General features: G+C 35.4%; 1 protein-coding gene across 1 annotated transcript in view; it reads right to left on the bottom strand.

Moving 5' to 3' along the window:
* Positions 1-19,015, bottom strand: part of LOC111507343 (chloride channel protein 2) — a 92,628-nt gene that overhangs the window by 5,982 nt on the left and 67,631 nt on the right. Inside the window, exons 8-15 of the mRNA XM_074184395.1 lie at positions 17,161-17,371; positions 13,405-13,506; positions 13,102-13,336; positions 11,836-11,959; positions 4,513-4,782; positions 2,168-2,391; positions 1,963-2,115; positions 1,732-1,907 (exon numbers count right to left, since the gene is read on the bottom strand). Coding sequence (XP_074040496.1) covers positions 1,732-1,907; positions 1,963-2,115; positions 2,168-2,391; positions 4,513-4,782; positions 11,836-11,959; positions 13,102-13,336; positions 13,405-13,506; positions 17,161-17,371 — 1,495 coding nt within the window. The remainder of the gene's footprint in view (positions 1-1,731; positions 1,908-1,962; positions 2,116-2,167; positions 2,392-4,512; positions 4,783-11,835; positions 11,960-13,101; positions 13,337-13,404; positions 13,507-17,160; positions 17,372-19,015) is intronic.

The raw sequence follows: 19,015 nt of genomic DNA, 5'->3' as shown, positions 1-19,015 counted from the left end.
ACAGTTTTCTGGTTCGGAACATGATTATGCCAAGACATATTGGTGTCCATTTCAACCCGCAACAAACTTATCGAAGCAGAAAACGGAATTGTCTGACTTGGCATTATTATATCCGGTTCGAAGATATTTACCTTTTTGGAGAAAACTGATGCCTGGGTTTATGTGGCATTAAATTGAATCTGGCTACTTTCACCCCAATTCAAAATCACTTCTAGATCCTCATTAAGATATGCAATCTTCTGCTGCCGGTGAAGATGTGCCTCCGTAGCCGATGTCCTGAAATCCAAATGGAATGACAAGACAAGTGTGCTGTCGTCAGCAAAGCAATATATTGGAATCTAGTTTTTTTGCTAATGCCACACACGGTCAAAGGACTTAGAAATATAAAGCGCAACAACTCTTGATTCTCCATGTTTCTCGATTGCGTTATTCCAAATATGGGTAACATATGATAGAAGGTTGCCTGTTGATCTTCGTTTCCGAAAACCATATTGATGATAGCTCAAGATGTTGAAGCCTTCCAAATATTTCAGGATATTATGAGGATATTAAATGGTTCAACTTAGATTAGTTCAAGTTATCACTTCTATCGGGCGTCTCGAGATGTACACGTTTTTTTTTTGATACTGAAAGACATAAAGAGCAACTTCACGAATTCCTATATCGACTACAGGGAGTTGAAGTGATTCAAGAACCAAAGTGGATTGTTACTTTCTTTTCTAGACGAAACATTTCAATTCAAGTTTTCAATATCTGAATTTTTCAATTCACTAACGAAAACATTGTTCATTTTAAAGCTTGAAAAATAACCTTCATTTTGAATTCGTAAGAACAAATCTCTTTTGATGAATTTCAAAAATGAGAAAACATTGAAAACATTTGGAATTAGCAACAATGTCCTGAAACTCCCTCAACACTCTCTTCGTTAATTCAGCCTCCCAATTAGATTTAAAAAAAAATTGAAAAATTCAAAAAGTTGTCAAACCAGCGCAACAATATTGGTATGGATCTTCTGAAAATTCAAATTTATAACTTTTATTATCTTTTATCGATAATTCCAACCGTCTGCTATTCCCCTTATCTTAAAAATGTCAACCAACAAACAAATTTATTAATCTAAAGAAATTAACTTCAAATGTTCAAGCCCGTTTCGGTTATACCTACACAGTAGGTTGGATAAACTGCCGCTTATCAGAAAACAACTACTCCACTGGCTAATACCACGAACAGCGTTGGATTATATCCGACAGGCATCAGTGTAGGAATCTTCACAGAAAATTTCCTGCATATGTAATTGGCAATACAACTGAAAACGTCGACCTCCAATTTTGGAACGGGCACACTTGCAGAACGGTTTCGGGCTTATTAGTCACTCGTCAGTGCAAGATAGTGGCCATCATCGACATAAAGTCAATGATATTTTCTGATAGGCGTCAGTCCATTCAACCTAATGTGTAGTTGAACATTTCAACGGGCTTGAACATTTATGTTGATTTCTTTAGATTTGTTTACTGCCTGTCTTCAAGCATAGCCCACTGACTAATAAGAAAGATTTATCAATGCCTAACTGAACATTTATGAAAATCTCATGCCTAGATGACGGTCAGAAATTGTACCTATTCAATTTGTTGTGAACAACTGACAGCTCAGACCCTATTCCGTGAATAATGCTAACGTTTATATAATGTATTTGAATATAGCGTAATTGAGAATTAAGAAGCACAAACTCACCTGAATATAGCTTCAAATGCTAATCTTATTCTACTCTCAGCCCCTGTAACAGTACTATAAGGCGTGGCATTAGGACTTGTGGATAAAAATGGCGTGAATCCCCTGAGCGTAACTGAATTAGTTTTCTTAAGTATGGATTTCTTTGGCAATGTACCATATACCGGATTGTACACGGGCTGGAATATGATAAACAGATTAAGGGAAATAACTGGAGACATCTAATATGACTACCTTGTCCAGTTCGTTTTCAGAAATCTGTTTTTGCAACATATCTGGTGCCGGAGTAACTTGGAATCGCGACGGTCTTCTCTGTCGTTCTTCAACTATCTTCAATTCTTCTTCTCTAGCTTTCTCTTCGGCTTCCTTTTGTCTTATAGCGGCTGCCTGAGAAAGTTTTTTTATTTTAAAGATTACTTTAAATTTGTATGAGCCCTACCTGTAGTCTTTTTTCTCGTCCAATATGTTTCTCTATCAGTTGTATGAGATGGAGTCGCCGAATTGAGCCCAATAAAACCATGCTATCTGGTTTGTCAACAAGTGGGAAACTTTGCAATCTTCTATTTTCCTTCAGTATTGCTTTGAGTTGATCGTATGACATTCCGTGGAAAATATATTTTATATCCCTCACCATGAAGTCTTCAACATATACATCGTACATTCCTGAAAATGAAGTGAATGAATTGATGATGAATTTCTGAAATTTATGATATACCGTTGAACTGTGAATATAGGAAATCTGAGTATGTTAGACGATGAAAATATCAATTTTTAAATTCCTCCAGTCATTGCAAAATAAGGTAGTTGAGTTTATTTTGAATCATTTAGATCGAAAAATCTCTTATACTTCGCCTCGTTGGCGTTGTTAAAAAGGGATGTTTACCAGGTACGATACCAGGTAATCCAGTAATTTAAACGCCAAAATTTAACCAAATTTGAATGGAAATGTGAACACTGTCATTGAATAACCATTTATTAGTTTACTTGGTGGAATTAAATCAGTTACTTTTTTGGTTAAATTAAAAAATGATCTGATAAAATTGAAGAGAACATCATCCGGGGCCAAATTGGACAGTTTTAAAAGAAAACTACTGTTTTCAAACCGGTTAGATGAAAACTGATAGCTGTCTCTTAGGGTAAAATTTTATGACAAACTCATTGGTTAAAACCGCATACCGATATATATCATCGTTTCTGAGTTACAGCATGTTTTTCGAATATGAACATTTTCGAAAAGTTGCTGTAACTTTTTTCTGCCAAAAATTAATTTTTCATATGAAAACATTTTCAAAGCATTTTTTTACAGAATTCAATGGTGTGAAAACTCATTTTTTCAAATGAGATATCAAAAATTATTGATGGAAAACAATTTTTTAATGAGACTGTATATGCCTGCATATTTTAATGGAGCTTAAAATTACCTTTTCAAAAATGTAGCACACTTGATGTTTTGCTAGAGTCATATTTGAAATACAGAGCTTTTAGGTTTTTCATGTAGACTTTGAAACGCACACTTTGATCGAGTAGGCTTTGGACGACGCGGGCGATAAAACAGATAGTAATTGCTTACTAGTAGCTATCAAATATTAAGAAAGCTTTTCACAGCAGTAATAAAAACACATAGTTTTAATAAAACTGATAAGAATGTATACCATATTTACTATTAATAAATGAAACTCCAACAATAAAAATAATAATGATAAAGAACAAACAATAAAATATATTTTTTCAGACGTTCTTCAGGCGTTTGAAATGTCTACCAGCTTCTTCTAGACACAGGAGTGAGTGAGACAAATGGACTGAGAGAAGCAAAACTGCATCACTGCCTCTTCCAATTCGTATCTAGAATTGGTTGGCAATTTCAAAATAAAATCTTTCAAACTTCCCCAGAGGTAAAAGTCCATAGCCGTTAGGTCCGGTGACCTGGCCGGCCAACGGTTGGGTCCTTGGTTGGCTATCCAATTATTACTAAAATTTGCAGCCAAAAAGTTGGTGAGGATTTTCATCATTAACTTTTTTTATTTTGAAAATAGGAGTTTCCCTTTGAAAGTGTCCAATTTGGCACACTCTGAACACACTGTACATCATAAGTGAGTGCGAAGTCTCAGCAATGTTGCGGATTTTGTTCTCTTGTTAAAGCCTACGTTCTTTCATCTGGAGGAATATTTATTGAACTACATTTTTTCCTTTATTTTGGCAAATTCTGTTTGTCACAAGTTCATAATATTAACTTGTTAGGGAGGATTTTGATCTGGCCACCACGTTACCTGAGGTGGAAAAGTGTGAAAGCTCCCATCAAAAAATTAGTATCAATAAAACTTGGTGATCTAATCTGTTAAAATTGACCTGATTCTGAAAATTTAATAAATATGGAATTGAAATAATGTATGTAGGTATGTAATTCGATTAGTTGTTAGGATAAATGCATATTGCCAGAATACCTGTATACCATACATGAATTCTGTTGAAAAAAAATCTGTTTAGAATATGTTTTTCTGTTAATCAGCTGCCGCCCCCATACGAACAACAACTCTCAGAAGTTGAGAAACTTGTGCGAGCTAAGGACTAACGAGGTCTTACCTTTTAACGTGTGATTCCCAACACGGTTTTGAAAAGAAAGTTCAAGTTAGATTAGTGGTGACCACGTCACCGCTTGTTAATTGTATTAGGTATGTTCACATTACCCTGTATGAACATTGTATGTTTCTTGAGATCAATAATCGTTATGTATTATCCACTATCTTTTACAAAATAACCATACTACAGTACAGTTTATATACTTACCACTACTACTTGGTAGTAAATCAGGTAGATATGGCAACTTTTTGATCAATATGATACTGTCGTAAATACTTGGGGCCAATAGACTTGCAATAGCATTTCCAGTTAAAACCGCTATCATTATAGGTATAATATGAGTAATTTGTCCAGTCATTTCAAAAACTATCACAGATACTGAAATGGTGTGGGTGACAGATCCGCTAAAAGCTGCCGCACCAACAGTTGCGTAACCGCCAGGAATTATTTGGGCCACTTTTCCGCCGTATCTCATTCCTGAAAGAAAAATTATTATAGAGTTTGGAGCGCTTGAGCTATTCATAAACTTATTCGATGATAAAGATGATTAATTTTAAAGACAGTTGATTGCTATAGTATAAAATGGAGGAAATATAGTTTTGAATTTTTTTGGTTGCTGCTCCTATCACAATGTGAAAATAAAATTGAAATTCTAATGTAAAGAAGAACCAGGTTAGGCAGTGACTCAAATCTATGCAAACATTTCGAAAAAAAAAATCTTCACTCTATAAACGAGTGGTAGACATTTTTGCTGTTTGGAATCGAAATCATGATGGCAGTTGGTAGTTGAACAAAATGGTCAATTACTTTTCCTGATTTGTCCATAACACAGCGAAGCGGTTTGCAGTTACAAGGACGACATTTGAAATGAAGGAATGTTTTAATATATTCTGCGGTTTTATAGAAGAATATGTATTGGGTTTCTTCATTGAATTATACAGTGCATTTCTTTTATGTCCCCCGCCCCTTTTATATTTTGAACGGGTCGACTCAAAAAATTGAAATTTGGGATAATGAAATTAATGCATGCAGACTTTATTTTGAAGTGAAATTAGCAGTTGAAACTTTCAAGATGGCGACTGAGCGCCATCTAGGAAAAAAATTGAACGGAAAGAGGGGGTCTGTGACACATCTTTTTGAAGCTCCTGACAACTGTTTCACAACCCTAGAATATAATGTCAATATCTTCAACTACTACAAAATGGCGGAACTTTTAATAATTGCCTGAATACATCGACATTTAACATTTGCGAACACAGTATTGTCAACATCTCTACAAATATTTATTATTCTCTGCCGCAGTTTCAGTTTCGTACACCTTTAGCTTCAAATAGCCCCATGAATAAAGTCCAAAGGTGTCAAATCTGGCAAGCGGCTTGTCATTCTGTAGGACCGAAACGGCCAATCCAATACCGGAAAAATTGGTATCCAAATAGTTTCTTACTTGTCTGGAGTAATGTGTTGGTTTGTTTGAGGGTGATTGACAATGTTTCGTGATGAATTTCACTAGTTCGGACTTCCATTGTCTATTAGATAAAATGATTTGAAATCCCTGAAACAAGTAAAAAAGAATAATTAAAAAAAAGAGAATAATTGAAAATAACAATTATATTAAGCAACAATAAACCTGAAATGAAATGATAGTAAAATAACCTACAAGTAAAAAATATAATAATTGAATAAATAAAAATTAAAGGAATGCAAAAAGAAAATAATAAAAATAAAAAAGTGTAGAGATTCCAAGTCACGTTAGTTCACGACGTTTCGATTGTTGGTATCTACAATCGTCTTCGGGTGATGACTGGACTGATTCCTCCGAGAGATGACTATTTTATAGGTCGTTGAAATACTTTCACTTTCTCTACTTTCCATTTTCCGCTTCACTGATTCCGTGAGAGATGACCGATTTGGCGGGAGTTGGTCATTTCTCGTTTGATGATGGGTTTCCATATGTTTCGTATATCTACGCTGGCCTGGCTGAATACGTTGTTGGACAACATGTATGCGGCTTCCTTAAATTTTCTCCTGAACCAATGTTCCTCTCTGTGCAAGATCTCAGCTTGGGACCACTCGATGTTGTGTTGATGGGTCCAAACATGGTCTGCTATTCCTGATTTGCTGGTTTCTCCTCGCTGTGTGTGCTTCTTGTGCTCGGCAATGCGAATATTCAATGGCCTCTTAGTTTCACCAATATAGGATTTTCCGCACTCACAGGGTATCCGGTAAATGCAATTCTTGGAATCGCAGTCCGCGTTTGGGGGCCTGGTTTTCCTGAGGCTGCTACGGATAGTGTTACCGGATCTAAAACAGGTTCTAATGTTGTACTTGGAACCAATTCTTCTTATCCTCTCCGATAATCCTCTGATGTAGGGAAGTGAAAGCACTGGTTGTGACGGCTTCTCTTCCTTGCTAGGCTCCTGCTGTCTTTTGGCCAAAGTCTTTTCTACCATCGCTTTGGAGTATCCATTCCGCTGAAGATCACTTTTGATGATGTCTAGTTCCTTCTCGAGACCTTCCTTTGTATTACAAAGCCCAAAAGCACGGTCTAATAGAGTCTTGATGATTCCTCTTTTTATCGATTGATGGTGGTTGGATTCGTGGTTCAGATACTGTCCCGTATGAGTGGGTTTTCGGTATACAGATGTTTCCCACTTAGTGTCGGTCCTCTTCACCAAAACGTCTAAGAATGGCAATTCATTGTGGATTTCCTTCTCCATTGTGAAAGTGATGGAAGGTCTCACGCTGTTGATGTGTTTCAGAAAGGCGTCTAGTTCAGTATTCCCGTGGTTCCATATTATGAAGGTGTCGTCAACATATCTCAACCAGACTCGAGGTTTCTTGTGGGCTTCTTCAATGGCCAGAGTTTCAAACCACTCCATATATATGTTGGCTGTAAAGAATTCGTCCTTCAGTTGGAAATAACAGTTTCGTACACAGCATCCTAGTAATTCCATAATTACTTCTATAGGTAGATTCGTTCTCTCTTTCAGGTTCCCGTCTTCGGATAGCTTCCTCTGTATGATTTGGAGTGCTTTTTCGACCGGAACGTTGGTGTAAAGGTTTTCCACGTCGAAACTAATTAGTTGATCTTCCTGTGTGACTTCAATTGACCCTAGTAGTTCGACAAAATGTCTTGAATTCTTCACAAAAGACGATGTTTTCCCTTGTAATGGTTGTATTAAGGGAAGTAAAAATCTAGACAAGTTTTTGAGTAGCCGAATCTCTGGAGCTGATGATCGGTCTAAGCGGAACGTCCTTGTGGATTTTGGGTAGACCATACAAGTGAGGGGGCTTACTGTGGTGCGGTGTTAGGCATGATCTTTCCTTGTCCGAAAAATAGACTTGGTGTTTTTTCAAAATCTGGTACAACTTCCTTTCGATTGATGCAGTTGGGTCCCGTACGATCTTTGTGTATCGTCCCTTCTGCAGAACCTCTTCGATCTTCTGTTCGTAGAGAACGGTATCCATTACCACAGTAGCGTTTCCTTTATCTGCAGGTAGGATCTTAATGGTGTTGTCTCTACGTAGGCCGTTCAGAGCTCTACGTTCTTCCTTGCTGATGTTAGATGTTGGAACTGGTTCTCGATCCAACTGTTCTCTAATTTTCCATCTGAATCGAGAACCAGTTCCAACATCTAACATCAGCAAGGAAGAACGTAGAGCTCTGAACGGCCTACGTAGAGACAACACCATTAAGATCCTACCTGCAGATAAAGGAAACGCTACTGTGGTAATGGATACCGTTCTCTACGAACAGAAGATCGAAGAGGTTCTGCAGAAGGGACGATACACAAAGATCGTACGGGACCCAACTGCATCAATCGAAAGGAAGTTGTACCAGATTTTGAAAAAACACCAAGTCTATTTTTCGGACAAGGAAAGATCATGCCTAACACCGCACCACAGTAAGCCCCCTCACTTGTATGGTCTACCCAAAATCCACAAGAAGGACGTTCCGCTTAGACCGATCATCAGCTCCAGAGATTCGGCTACTCAAAACTTGTCTAGATTTTTACTTCCCTTAATACAACCATTACAAGGGAAAACATCGTCTTTTGTGAAGAATTCAAGACATTTTGTCGAACTACTAGGGTCAATTGAAGTCACACAGGAAGATCAACTAATTAGTTTCGACGTGGAAAGCCTTTACACCAACGTTCCGGTCGAAGAAGCACTCCAAATCATACAGAGGAAGCTATCCGAAGACGGGAACCTGAAAGAGAGAACGAATCTACCTATAGAAGTAATTATGGAATTACTAGGATGCTGTGTACGAAACTGTTATTTCCAACTGAAGGACGAATTCTTTACACAAGATGAGGGACTGCCAATGGGATCGCCACTTTCACCAGTCATAGCCAACATATATATGGAGTGGTTTGAAACTCTGGCCATTGAAGAAGCCCACAAGAAACCTCGAGTCTGGTTGAGATATGTTGACGACACCTTCATAATATGGAACCACGGGAATACTGAACTAGACGCCTTTCTGAAACACATCAACAGCGTGAGACCTTCCATCACTTTCACAATGGAGAAGGAAATCCACAATGAATTGCCATTCTTAGACGTTTTGGTGAAGAGGACCGACACTAAGTGGGAAACATCTGTATACCGAAAACCCACTCACACGGGACAGTATCTGAACCACGAATCCAACCACCATCAATCGATAAAAAGAGGAATCATCAAGACTCTATTAGACCGTGCTTTTGGGCTTTGTAATACAAAGGAAGGTCTCGAGAAGGAACTAGATATCATCAAAAGTGATCTTCAGCGGAATGGATACTCCAAAGCGATGGTAGAAAAGACTTTGGCCAAAAGACAGCAGGAGCCTCGCAAGGAAGAGAAGCCGTCACAACCAGTGCTTTCACTTCCCTACATCAGAGGATTATCGGAGAGGATAAGAAGAATTGGTTCCAAGTACAACATTAGAACCTGTTTTAGATCCGGTAACACTATCCGTAGCAGCCTCACGAAAACCAGGCCCCCAAACGCGGACTGCGATTCCAAGAATTGCATTTACCGGATACCCTGTGAGTGCGGAAAATCCTATATTGGTGAAACTAAGAGGCCATTGAATATTCGCATTGCCGAGCACAAGAAGCACACACAGCGAGGAGAAACCAGCAAATCAGGAATAGCAGACCATGTTTGGACCCATCAACACAACATCGAGTGGTCCCAAGCTGAGATCTTGCACAGGGAGGAACATTGGTTCAGGAGAAAATTTAAGGAAGCCGCATACATGTTGTCCAACAACGTATTCAGCCAGGCCAGCGTAGATATACGAAACATATGGAAACCCATCATCAAACGAGAAATGACCAACTCCCGCCAAATCGGTCATCTCTCACGGAATCAGTGAAGCGGAAAATGGAAAGTAGAGAAAGTGAAAGTATTTCAACGACCTATAAAATAGTCATCTCTCGGAGGAATCAGTCCAGTCATCACCCGAAGACAATTGTAGATACCAACAATCGAAACGTCGTGAACTAACGTGACTTGGAATCTCTACACTTTTTTATTTTTATTATTTTCTTTTTGCATTCCTTTAATTTTTATTTATTCAATTATTATATTTTTTACTTGTAGGTTATTTTACTATCATTTCATTTCAGGTTTATTGTTGCTTAATATAATTGTTATTTTCAACTATTCTCTTTTTTTTTTAATTATTCTTTTTTACTTGTTTCAGGGATTTCAAATCATTTTATCTAATAGACAATGGAAGTCCGAACTAGTGAAATTAATGTGTTGCTGCTCCATCTTGTTTGATCACAATATCCATTAGGATTCGCTTCGACGATTTCAGTGATGAGAGGGTCAACAGTAATTTCCAGCATATTCAAATACAGTTCCCCTGTTGAATTTTGACCAATAAATAGAAGTCCTACAATATGGTTTCTCAATATTCCTGCCCAAACGTTATTTTTTTCTGGATATTGGGTATGTGTTTCCAGGAAAACGTGAGGGTTGGTGTCACTCCAATAACGACAATTTTGTCTGCGAACATTGCCGTTTAAAAAAATGTACATTTGTCACTAGAACAAATATTGTGGAGATAGGTAGGTTGTCTTGCAATAGTTTCCGTCATGATTTCGCAGAAGTATGTTTTTCGATCAGGGTCAGCTTCAGTTAATTGGTGTACCATTATAATTTTGTATGGATGATACCTATTCCTCTTCAAAAATCTCCACACAGTAGAAGGAGGCACCTCACAAACATTCGTGACGGAACTTTCGTGACTTTCCAGAATTTACTACCATCTCACCAATTATTTGTTGCACTTGCTGTTCTTCCCGAGTGGACGGATGACCTGGGGGCTTTTTGTTATGTACACTACCGGAAGTTGTCAATTTGGATACAAGCTCCCTCAAATATTTTCTACAGATAGGACGATTCGGAAATCGTTCATTAAAAATCCTTTCGGTTTCGTGAAAGTTAAGCATCGCACCGTAAATAAAAATCGCTTCAATTTTTTCTTCCAATGGATGAGAATTGACCATTTTAGAGACTGTTGATGTGGTACTTTTCTGCTAGTGAAACCGAAAACTTAATGAGAATATTCTAACTGAACAATGATGTTCATTGTCGTACTGACATTTTTTGAAGTATTTATAAACAAAAAATAACTCAACACACCTTATCTGGTTCTTGGAATTGCCATATGGCAGATAAAAAGAAATATTTCTATAAATATCGATGTGTTCCGCCATTTTGTAGTAGTTGAAGATATTGACTTCATATTCTAGGGTTGTGAAGTATTCGTCAGGAGCTTCAAAATAATGTATCACAAGACTCCCCTTCACATTTAATTTTTTTTCCCAGATGGCGCCCAGTTGCCATCTTGAAATTTCATCTGCCATCTGTCAATTCCACTTCAAAATAAAGTATTCATGCGTTATCCCAAATTTCAATTTCTAGAGTTGACCCCTTCAAAAAATAAAAGGAGGGGGAAAATTAAAGAAATGCACTGTATAAATTGGTTATCTAATTTTATCTAACTGGTATGTAATTCTTAATTATTATTTTCAGGGTGTCAACGGCATCGACTACTTTGGCCATTAGCCTCGTGTTCGTGGTAGGCAATGTTGATAACTCTCCGAGCCACCTGGGGAGCATCATGGCTATTCGCTACCGCCACCGCTACCGTCAACCTTGTAACGTTGCAAAATCATCCCAATTTTAACTAGATAAATTCTCTCGAGAAAAATATCTCGTCGAGGTGGTGATCGAACTAACCACCTTCCGATCGTGAGTCGGGCACACTACCATTGCGTCAATTCACTACTTTCGATATACTATTGAAATGAAAGTTTTTGCTTATTTTGGAGGTGGAGATCGTTACGTCTGCGAAGCGTTAATTTTGGTAATATTCAATTGAATTTTTTGTAGGGCAATTTTTTATGAGAAAAGTATAATAGCATATAAGAAGAAGCATATTGTTCTAACCTACATAGAAGTTTGGCTTTATACACCTGTAAAAGGTTATTCATTTTTACTGATATTGTTGAGTATGATAGTCACCTGTTGGAAACCACATATGCATCATCTCTCCTACTATTCTACCAAAGCTTGCTCCAATTTTAAAAACTGGTATGAAAATTCCACTGGGTACTGGCAAAGTTGAGCAAACAATAGAGGTGACAAACTGAAAACAGTAATCCATCAATATTTTTCAAACAAAAATTGTACTCACTTGTTACTTGAATGAGGTGAATGATGCTCTATCTGATGGTTTGCCTCTTCATTTACTCTTTTGTTGCCGATCTTTCTGGACAACCATCAATTTGACAGGACACTACTTAACACCGCTTGAAAAGGGTGTTTTACAAAAGAGTTTTTTATAATTATATCAAACCACATTAGCAGAAGAAATATTTTCGAATATTGGACCCCTAGCAGAAATTTAACAAAAGAACAAGCTGTGGAAAGATGAAAGGAATCGGTCAGGAGCCTAAAGGCCCCGAAAAGAGCAATTGAAAATTTGGATGTTTATGATGATATCCACGGAAATGTCCTATATTTCCTCCTGAAATTTTTTCAGTGAATTTTCCAAAACAACTCTGAACACCAGAATCACTATCTCTCCTTGAGTGATTTCAGAAAAGAATTCAGATAGATGATTTGGTGTTTTTTTCTGACATTCATGCAATGGTGTCGAAAAAAAAAGACAGACAAAAAATTTATTTTTACATTAAAATCGTTTTCAATCCGATAAAAAAAATCAAGGATGGTAAGAGAACATCAAAACTTATGGAAGTGTGTATATTGGAAACATAACAAGATCGATAAAGAAAAGTGGCAAGAGTTAAGAGCAATATATATATATTCAAAAGAGATGAGTGGTCATTGTATCAAGGTTGAGGACATTGCAAAAACTACTTCATATGCAGGAAAGCTACCAAAATTCATAAGCATAAAACAATTTGAACAAAGCATACGAAATTCAAAATGGAGTTGATAAAGTCTGGTTATCATAAAATAATGCGGAAATTGTCCCATTTGAAGATTCCTTAGATAGGCTCTAACTACTCATTAACTAACCAATTAAATGTAATATAAATACAGTTTTAGTCAGGGTCGAATTTAAAAAAAAAAGAGTACGAGTCTGTTGAGTTCTTGAAAGGAAAACTGCTCATGTTGGCAAAATGCTGAGAAATATTCAAACAGGTGACATGTCAACTATCCAGAGCAATGCAAACACAAGTTTTTCATTTTCAGGAACTTTGAATTTATGACATGCTCATTATGGATTGTTCCAAATTTCATGAAAATTAATTTAATACTTACATTGAATAATATATGACAAACTAAAGTGACTATAACTCCAGTCCAAGGTGTCCTCCAGTGGGCCAATATACGATCCTGGGCAACGGTTAGGTTGGCACGGGTCCATGTAAAATTACTGAAGAGGGCTGAAACCTGTTCATGTGTATTCAGGTCACCTGCAAGAAATTGACCAGAACCCAATGGAAACGATAGACTAGCGACCCAAAGTGATACGATACCAGGGTAAAGGAAACGACTGAAAATTATTGAGAACTATTTAGATCGATAACCCGGGAACCTGAAACTCATCATTAATAAACTCACTTCTTTTTTAGAAAATTGTTGAGAGTCTTACTGTTTCTCATAAATATCACATACTGTCGATGTACCCATACGTAGAAAGCTCCTCCTAGTCCACAAAAAGCCCTGAAATCCCAATAAATGAGAATGAAAATCTGTCTTGAGAGATGTACATACATTGTATTGTTTAAGAAAATACTCTCATAACTTTTCCGTGCACATGAATAACGTTCTGTTGATTCTGGTGAAATGATAATAAGTACACAACTTTCACTTCGAATGAATAAACTCCCAGAAAAAAATGTAAACAGTACGGACGTGAAAAGTTACCCTTCTTAACTTTTGAATGGGAGAAGATGTCCAAAATTCACGTAAAATGGTAATATGTTCAGTACTTTTTAGACTCTTGTGATAGCTGGTTTGATTGTTATCTCAGTTTTCTATTCAACACTGTTTAATTTTTTTAATCAGATCAGGTGTTCAAGATGAAGCAAATTGAGTATTAGTGCTGGTGTTTGGGAAAAGTGCTCGTTTTGAATTTGTCCTACGCCAGAGGTTCAAGTTAAAAACCTTTTATTCCCTTTTTGATAATGAAGAAGTTTGTTGACATATTTATTTCTTATACAGTGTGTGAAAGCCAAATGGAATAAATTCGATATTTCGGTTACGGTACATATTTTAATAAAATCCCGAAACACGTTGAATTTAAATTATAATTTGGCATACTTCAACGGAAAAATGCTACCCCTACCTTTAACCCCGTCGAAAGACAGATACAACCATCAATTTTTTTTTATGGAAGTATAGGCTTGTGATATATCGTTTGACAGGTCTCTCCATTCTCTATTTAAAAAGGTTATCGCTTTCAAGTTTATTGCAACAATCAGGATGAAATAAATTAAAATCATGTGGTTACCGAAATTCGATAAAATACACTCAAAACTTATTGCAATATACTCAAAACTCATTTGATGTTGGGGTATTGATAATAAGAAGGTAAGCAAAAATCATAGCAATGTTCTTTTTAGATGGTATCTATATATTATTTCCGTGGCAACGTTATTTCAAAACGCCTTGTTAACTTGTTTTGTTTGTTACAACATTAGTTGTCAGTAATTTGATTTAAGTTTAAAGTTTGTTAACTTTAAGTCTGACAAATGGTTAGATTAATGGAATAGATTATGCATAAAATAACAGTTTTACAAATGATTGGTTACGGAGATACAACCCGAACACAACAGGAAGTAGCTCGCCTATTTCATGAGAAATTTTCTAATTCACCGTCCATATCTCAAGGAACAATAAGAAAAATAGAGAAGCAGTTTCGCGCGCTTGGTTATGTGGGGCGAATAAAAAAAACAGCTGCCAATGCAATGGCAATGCCAATGCAAATTGGATGTGATGCTTGAGTTTGGGGAAAACCCACATACATCGAGTAGACAGGCATCCACTACATTCAATGTTAGCCATACATCGATAGTAAACATATTAAAATAATATAAAATGCATCCCTATAAAATGATACCTACTCAGGAGCTCATGGAAGACGATTTTAATAAAATAACTTATTCAATTAGAAGACTTTATGTTTTCTGATGAGTGTACTTTGTCTCTTAACGGTCATGCTAATCGTCAAAATTGGATGGAGAAGAACACAATTGCCTCAAAAGGTTAATGTTTGGACAGGGATTGTAGGAAACCCTTTAATATTGAAGGCAACTTGAATGGTGATAATTATTTGGCACTACTTCAAAACGATGTCATTCCAAGTTTAGCCAATTTATATCCTGATTCAGGAAACCCTCAAGTTCCAGAGAATACGATATAGTTTCAGCAGGATGGAGCACCACCACATCACCAAGTTAATGTCCGGCAATACCTCGATACATTTCCCAATCGGTGGATAGGGAGGGGAGGATCGATTGAATGGCCAGCGCGATCACCTGATCTTTCATCGTTAGATTTTTATTTATGGAGATATGAAAAGAGCAATGTGTACAAAATTATACCTTCACATATGAATGACTTAAGAGAACGAATAACGCTTGCGATTAGGTCGGTCACGCCTGATATGTTAAATAATGTTAGATGACAATTTACTTCGAGATTAGGTTGTTGCCAAGGTGTTCGCGGTGAACATTTTGAACATCTACTTCGTTAACATCCATAGTTCTTTTTCGTATTCTGAATTTACTTTATCGAATTTCGATAACCACATGATTTTTATTTATTTTATCTTAATTGTTGCAAAAAACTTGGAAGCGATAACATTTTTGAATAGAGAATGAAGAGACCTTTCCAACGATATATCAAAAGCGTATATTTCCTATTTAAAAAATTGGGGGTTGTATCTGTCATTCTACGGGGTTTGAAGGTGGGGGTAGCATTTTTCCGTTGAAGTATGTCAAATTATAATTAAAATTTGACGTGTTTCGGGGTTTTGTTAAAATATGTACAGTAACCGAAATAGTGACTTTATTCCATTTGGCTTTTACACACTGTATGAATGATTGTGGCGTAATTTCGTTAGGAGCACATTTTATTCTATGAACTCTACGGTTATGTAAATGCTTTCCATTTGACGGAGCCCCAAGAATAACTCTAGTGTCTCACATCAGGAGATCTATCGGGCCATTCTCTTGGACTACATTTGCCTATTCACCGGTTATCTTACCACTTTCGAATAACCTGTCATAATGACTAGGTACCTCACCTTGCTGAAAGTAACACTAATTTAGGACGGTCAGTTAACTCATTCGGTAGATGAGTACACGTGTTCCTTTAGAATTGCAAACTAGATGACTTGATATGAACCCTCTGGAGATTTTTAGGGTTGAATGGAGCTGGCCAATACTCAAGTATTGGCCAGCTCCATTCCATATCAAAACTCACTATATATTTATTTATTTTGACAGGTGTCGCGGTTTTGTGAACCTTTCATACTGAAAATCAAAATAAATCTTATCTTATCTAAAGTGAACGATATACAACCACGGTTCATTGCAGAACCTGTGGATGGAAAAAAGGAATATTTCATAATATGAGAAATTGGTGGACAGACTGTTTTTTGGGTATACAACCTTTTCAACCATCTGAAAAATAAACAAAGCTTAATCAATAGAAAATCTACAGAGTGAGTTTTGAATGTATTATTTTTTGTGTGCAGGTTCCTCAAACAAATATAAAACTATTAGTTACCCAGAAACAGCCAAATTTCAAAAATGAAACCATGTTGGATGAAGAATTGAAATATCTGCATTATGATTACCAGTTTCATCACCGTCATTAATATTTTTATATTTCATTATAATTTCGGTTTTGTATTATTATTCTTGTTATTCTTTGTTTTCGTTTACATTTTTCATTCTCCCCGTCATTCTCTACTACTGCTATAGATATATATATATATATATATATATATATATATATATATATATATATATATATATATATATACATATATAACATATATATATATATATATATATATATATATAACATATATATATATATATATATATATATATATAATTTTACAAAAAGGATTTGAAGCTTTATATCTCCTATTAATTATCTGCGAGCGCTTTCGACAGTTGGTAGTATTGTCATCTAGGTACTCCTCAAACTGTTTGAGGAGTGCCTAGAAGATAACAGTACTACCAACTGTTGAAAGTGCTCGCAGATAATTAATAGAAGATATATATATATATATATATATATATATATATATATATTATTATTATTATTCTACAATATATATGAAATACTATCAAAACTCACCCAATTAGTGCGAAAACAAATAATTCTTGAGGATCAAATGGGAAATCCATGAAAAAGTTGGTTCTGAATACTGCAGTGACTGTATCAGCTTTCTGGAACCATACCGCCAATAGACGAAACGTGGTGGCTCCACACACAGCAGCAAAAAAACCTCTCCAATAATTACGAACAGCGAAATAAGTAGTAGTTACTTCTATACTAAATAATACACCTGAAAATATGATTTTTCACTCTATTTACAAAATTGGATTATACTCACTTAATGTGTTGGGTGCTCAATACTTATCATGATAATAAAGCTTAGATATACATACTTATATACTGTTATTCAGGTTATTTTCAATGGCAAATTTCAAAATAATTTATAGTTATATACATATACATATACATATACATATATATATATATATATATATATATATATATATATATATATATATATATATATTTATATATATATATATATATATATAAATTGGATAATGTTAGCGACTGGAGAAATGTATGGTAAAATGGATTAACAGGGTCTCTCAGTCAAAAAATCAAAAATCAAACTCTGCTTTACTTTGCCAAGCTTTCGCTTCTAATGGGAAGCTTCTTCAGGGCCTATAATTTAATGATTTTTGAATATTTTCGCCTTTGAATAATATTACAAATCATACTTACAGTAAAAATGAGTGAAAAACAATAAATTGAAGATAGAATTGACATAAAAGTTAACATGTATACGATTTTTTTTTGTGGGTTTGACAAATGTCATACCTTCACATAAATGTCATTTTTCAATGGGTATGATGATTTGATAATTTTTTACTGTAATGAAAGAGTTATTGATTGATACATCTTTCATTATTATTATGTTTTTGATGTAGTTCTAGTAAATTACTATATATACTGCTGAGATTATCAATGTCAGTTTTCTTATTCATACAATCAGAAGACTTATTAATTTCCACCATTTCAAGAAAAAGGCGTTTGGAAATATTTTTTTCTGTATGTAAAACTTTGACATTAGAGAAATTTGGTTTATGACCTGTTTCTATAGAGTGTTGTGCTAATGCACATGATTTTTTATTGAGCTTTATATCACTTTTATGTGAAGTTATTCTATCATTAAGAATTCTAGATGTTGTTCCAATATAATTCAAGTTACAATTATTACAAGGAATGTTATAAATCACATTTGACTTTTTTGTTGTATCAGTTTTATCTTTCAATTTAGTATTCAAATTCTTTATAGTTTTAATATTTTTTTGGCATATTTTGATATTTTGTTCATTATGAAAAAGTTTTATGATATTTGAAGATAAATTTCCAAGGTTAGGTATAGATTTATAAGAAATATTGATAGGTGAACTATCATTACATACATTTCTGTTAATTACATCAGAATTTGTATTACTGCCAGTATTGAAAATTATTTTATTAAGAAGTTTTCTGGGATAAGAATTATCGATCAGTATGTCTCTAAGAAGTCTGAGATTTTTTTGCTTGAGGGAAGGGTGTACTACAAATATATATATATATATATATATATATATATATATATATATATATATATATATATATATATATATATATATATCACCGCGCTGATGAGGCCAATAGCCAGAAACACGTGTCCGCGGTTTGCCTTTGCTTTCCTATATATATACATCAGATCAGAATTGCAGGTACAATTCTGGTCGTTCCAATATTGATTTCAATCTACGAGCCACCGGTAGACAGCTTTTGGCATCGTCAGTACGGGCAGGCGGTCCTCGATTGAAGACAAAATGTGAATAACCAAGAAAATTAATTTAAAAGAACCACATAAACGCAAGCGAGACATAAGTGAAACCACCTCATGGTGTGA

The sequence above is a fragment of the Leptinotarsa decemlineata genome, unplaced genomic scaffold (assembly GCF_025532065.1).
Source record: "Leptinotarsa decemlineata unplaced genomic scaffold, Ldec_3_MD MMD2_tig00026354_RagTag_RagTag, whole genome shotgun sequence".
Lineage (NCBI taxonomy): Eukaryota > Metazoa > Arthropoda > Insecta > Coleoptera > Chrysomelidae > Leptinotarsa > Leptinotarsa decemlineata.
Note: the sequence above shows the minus strand (reverse complement) of the source record. Positions and strands in the feature narration are given on the sequence as shown.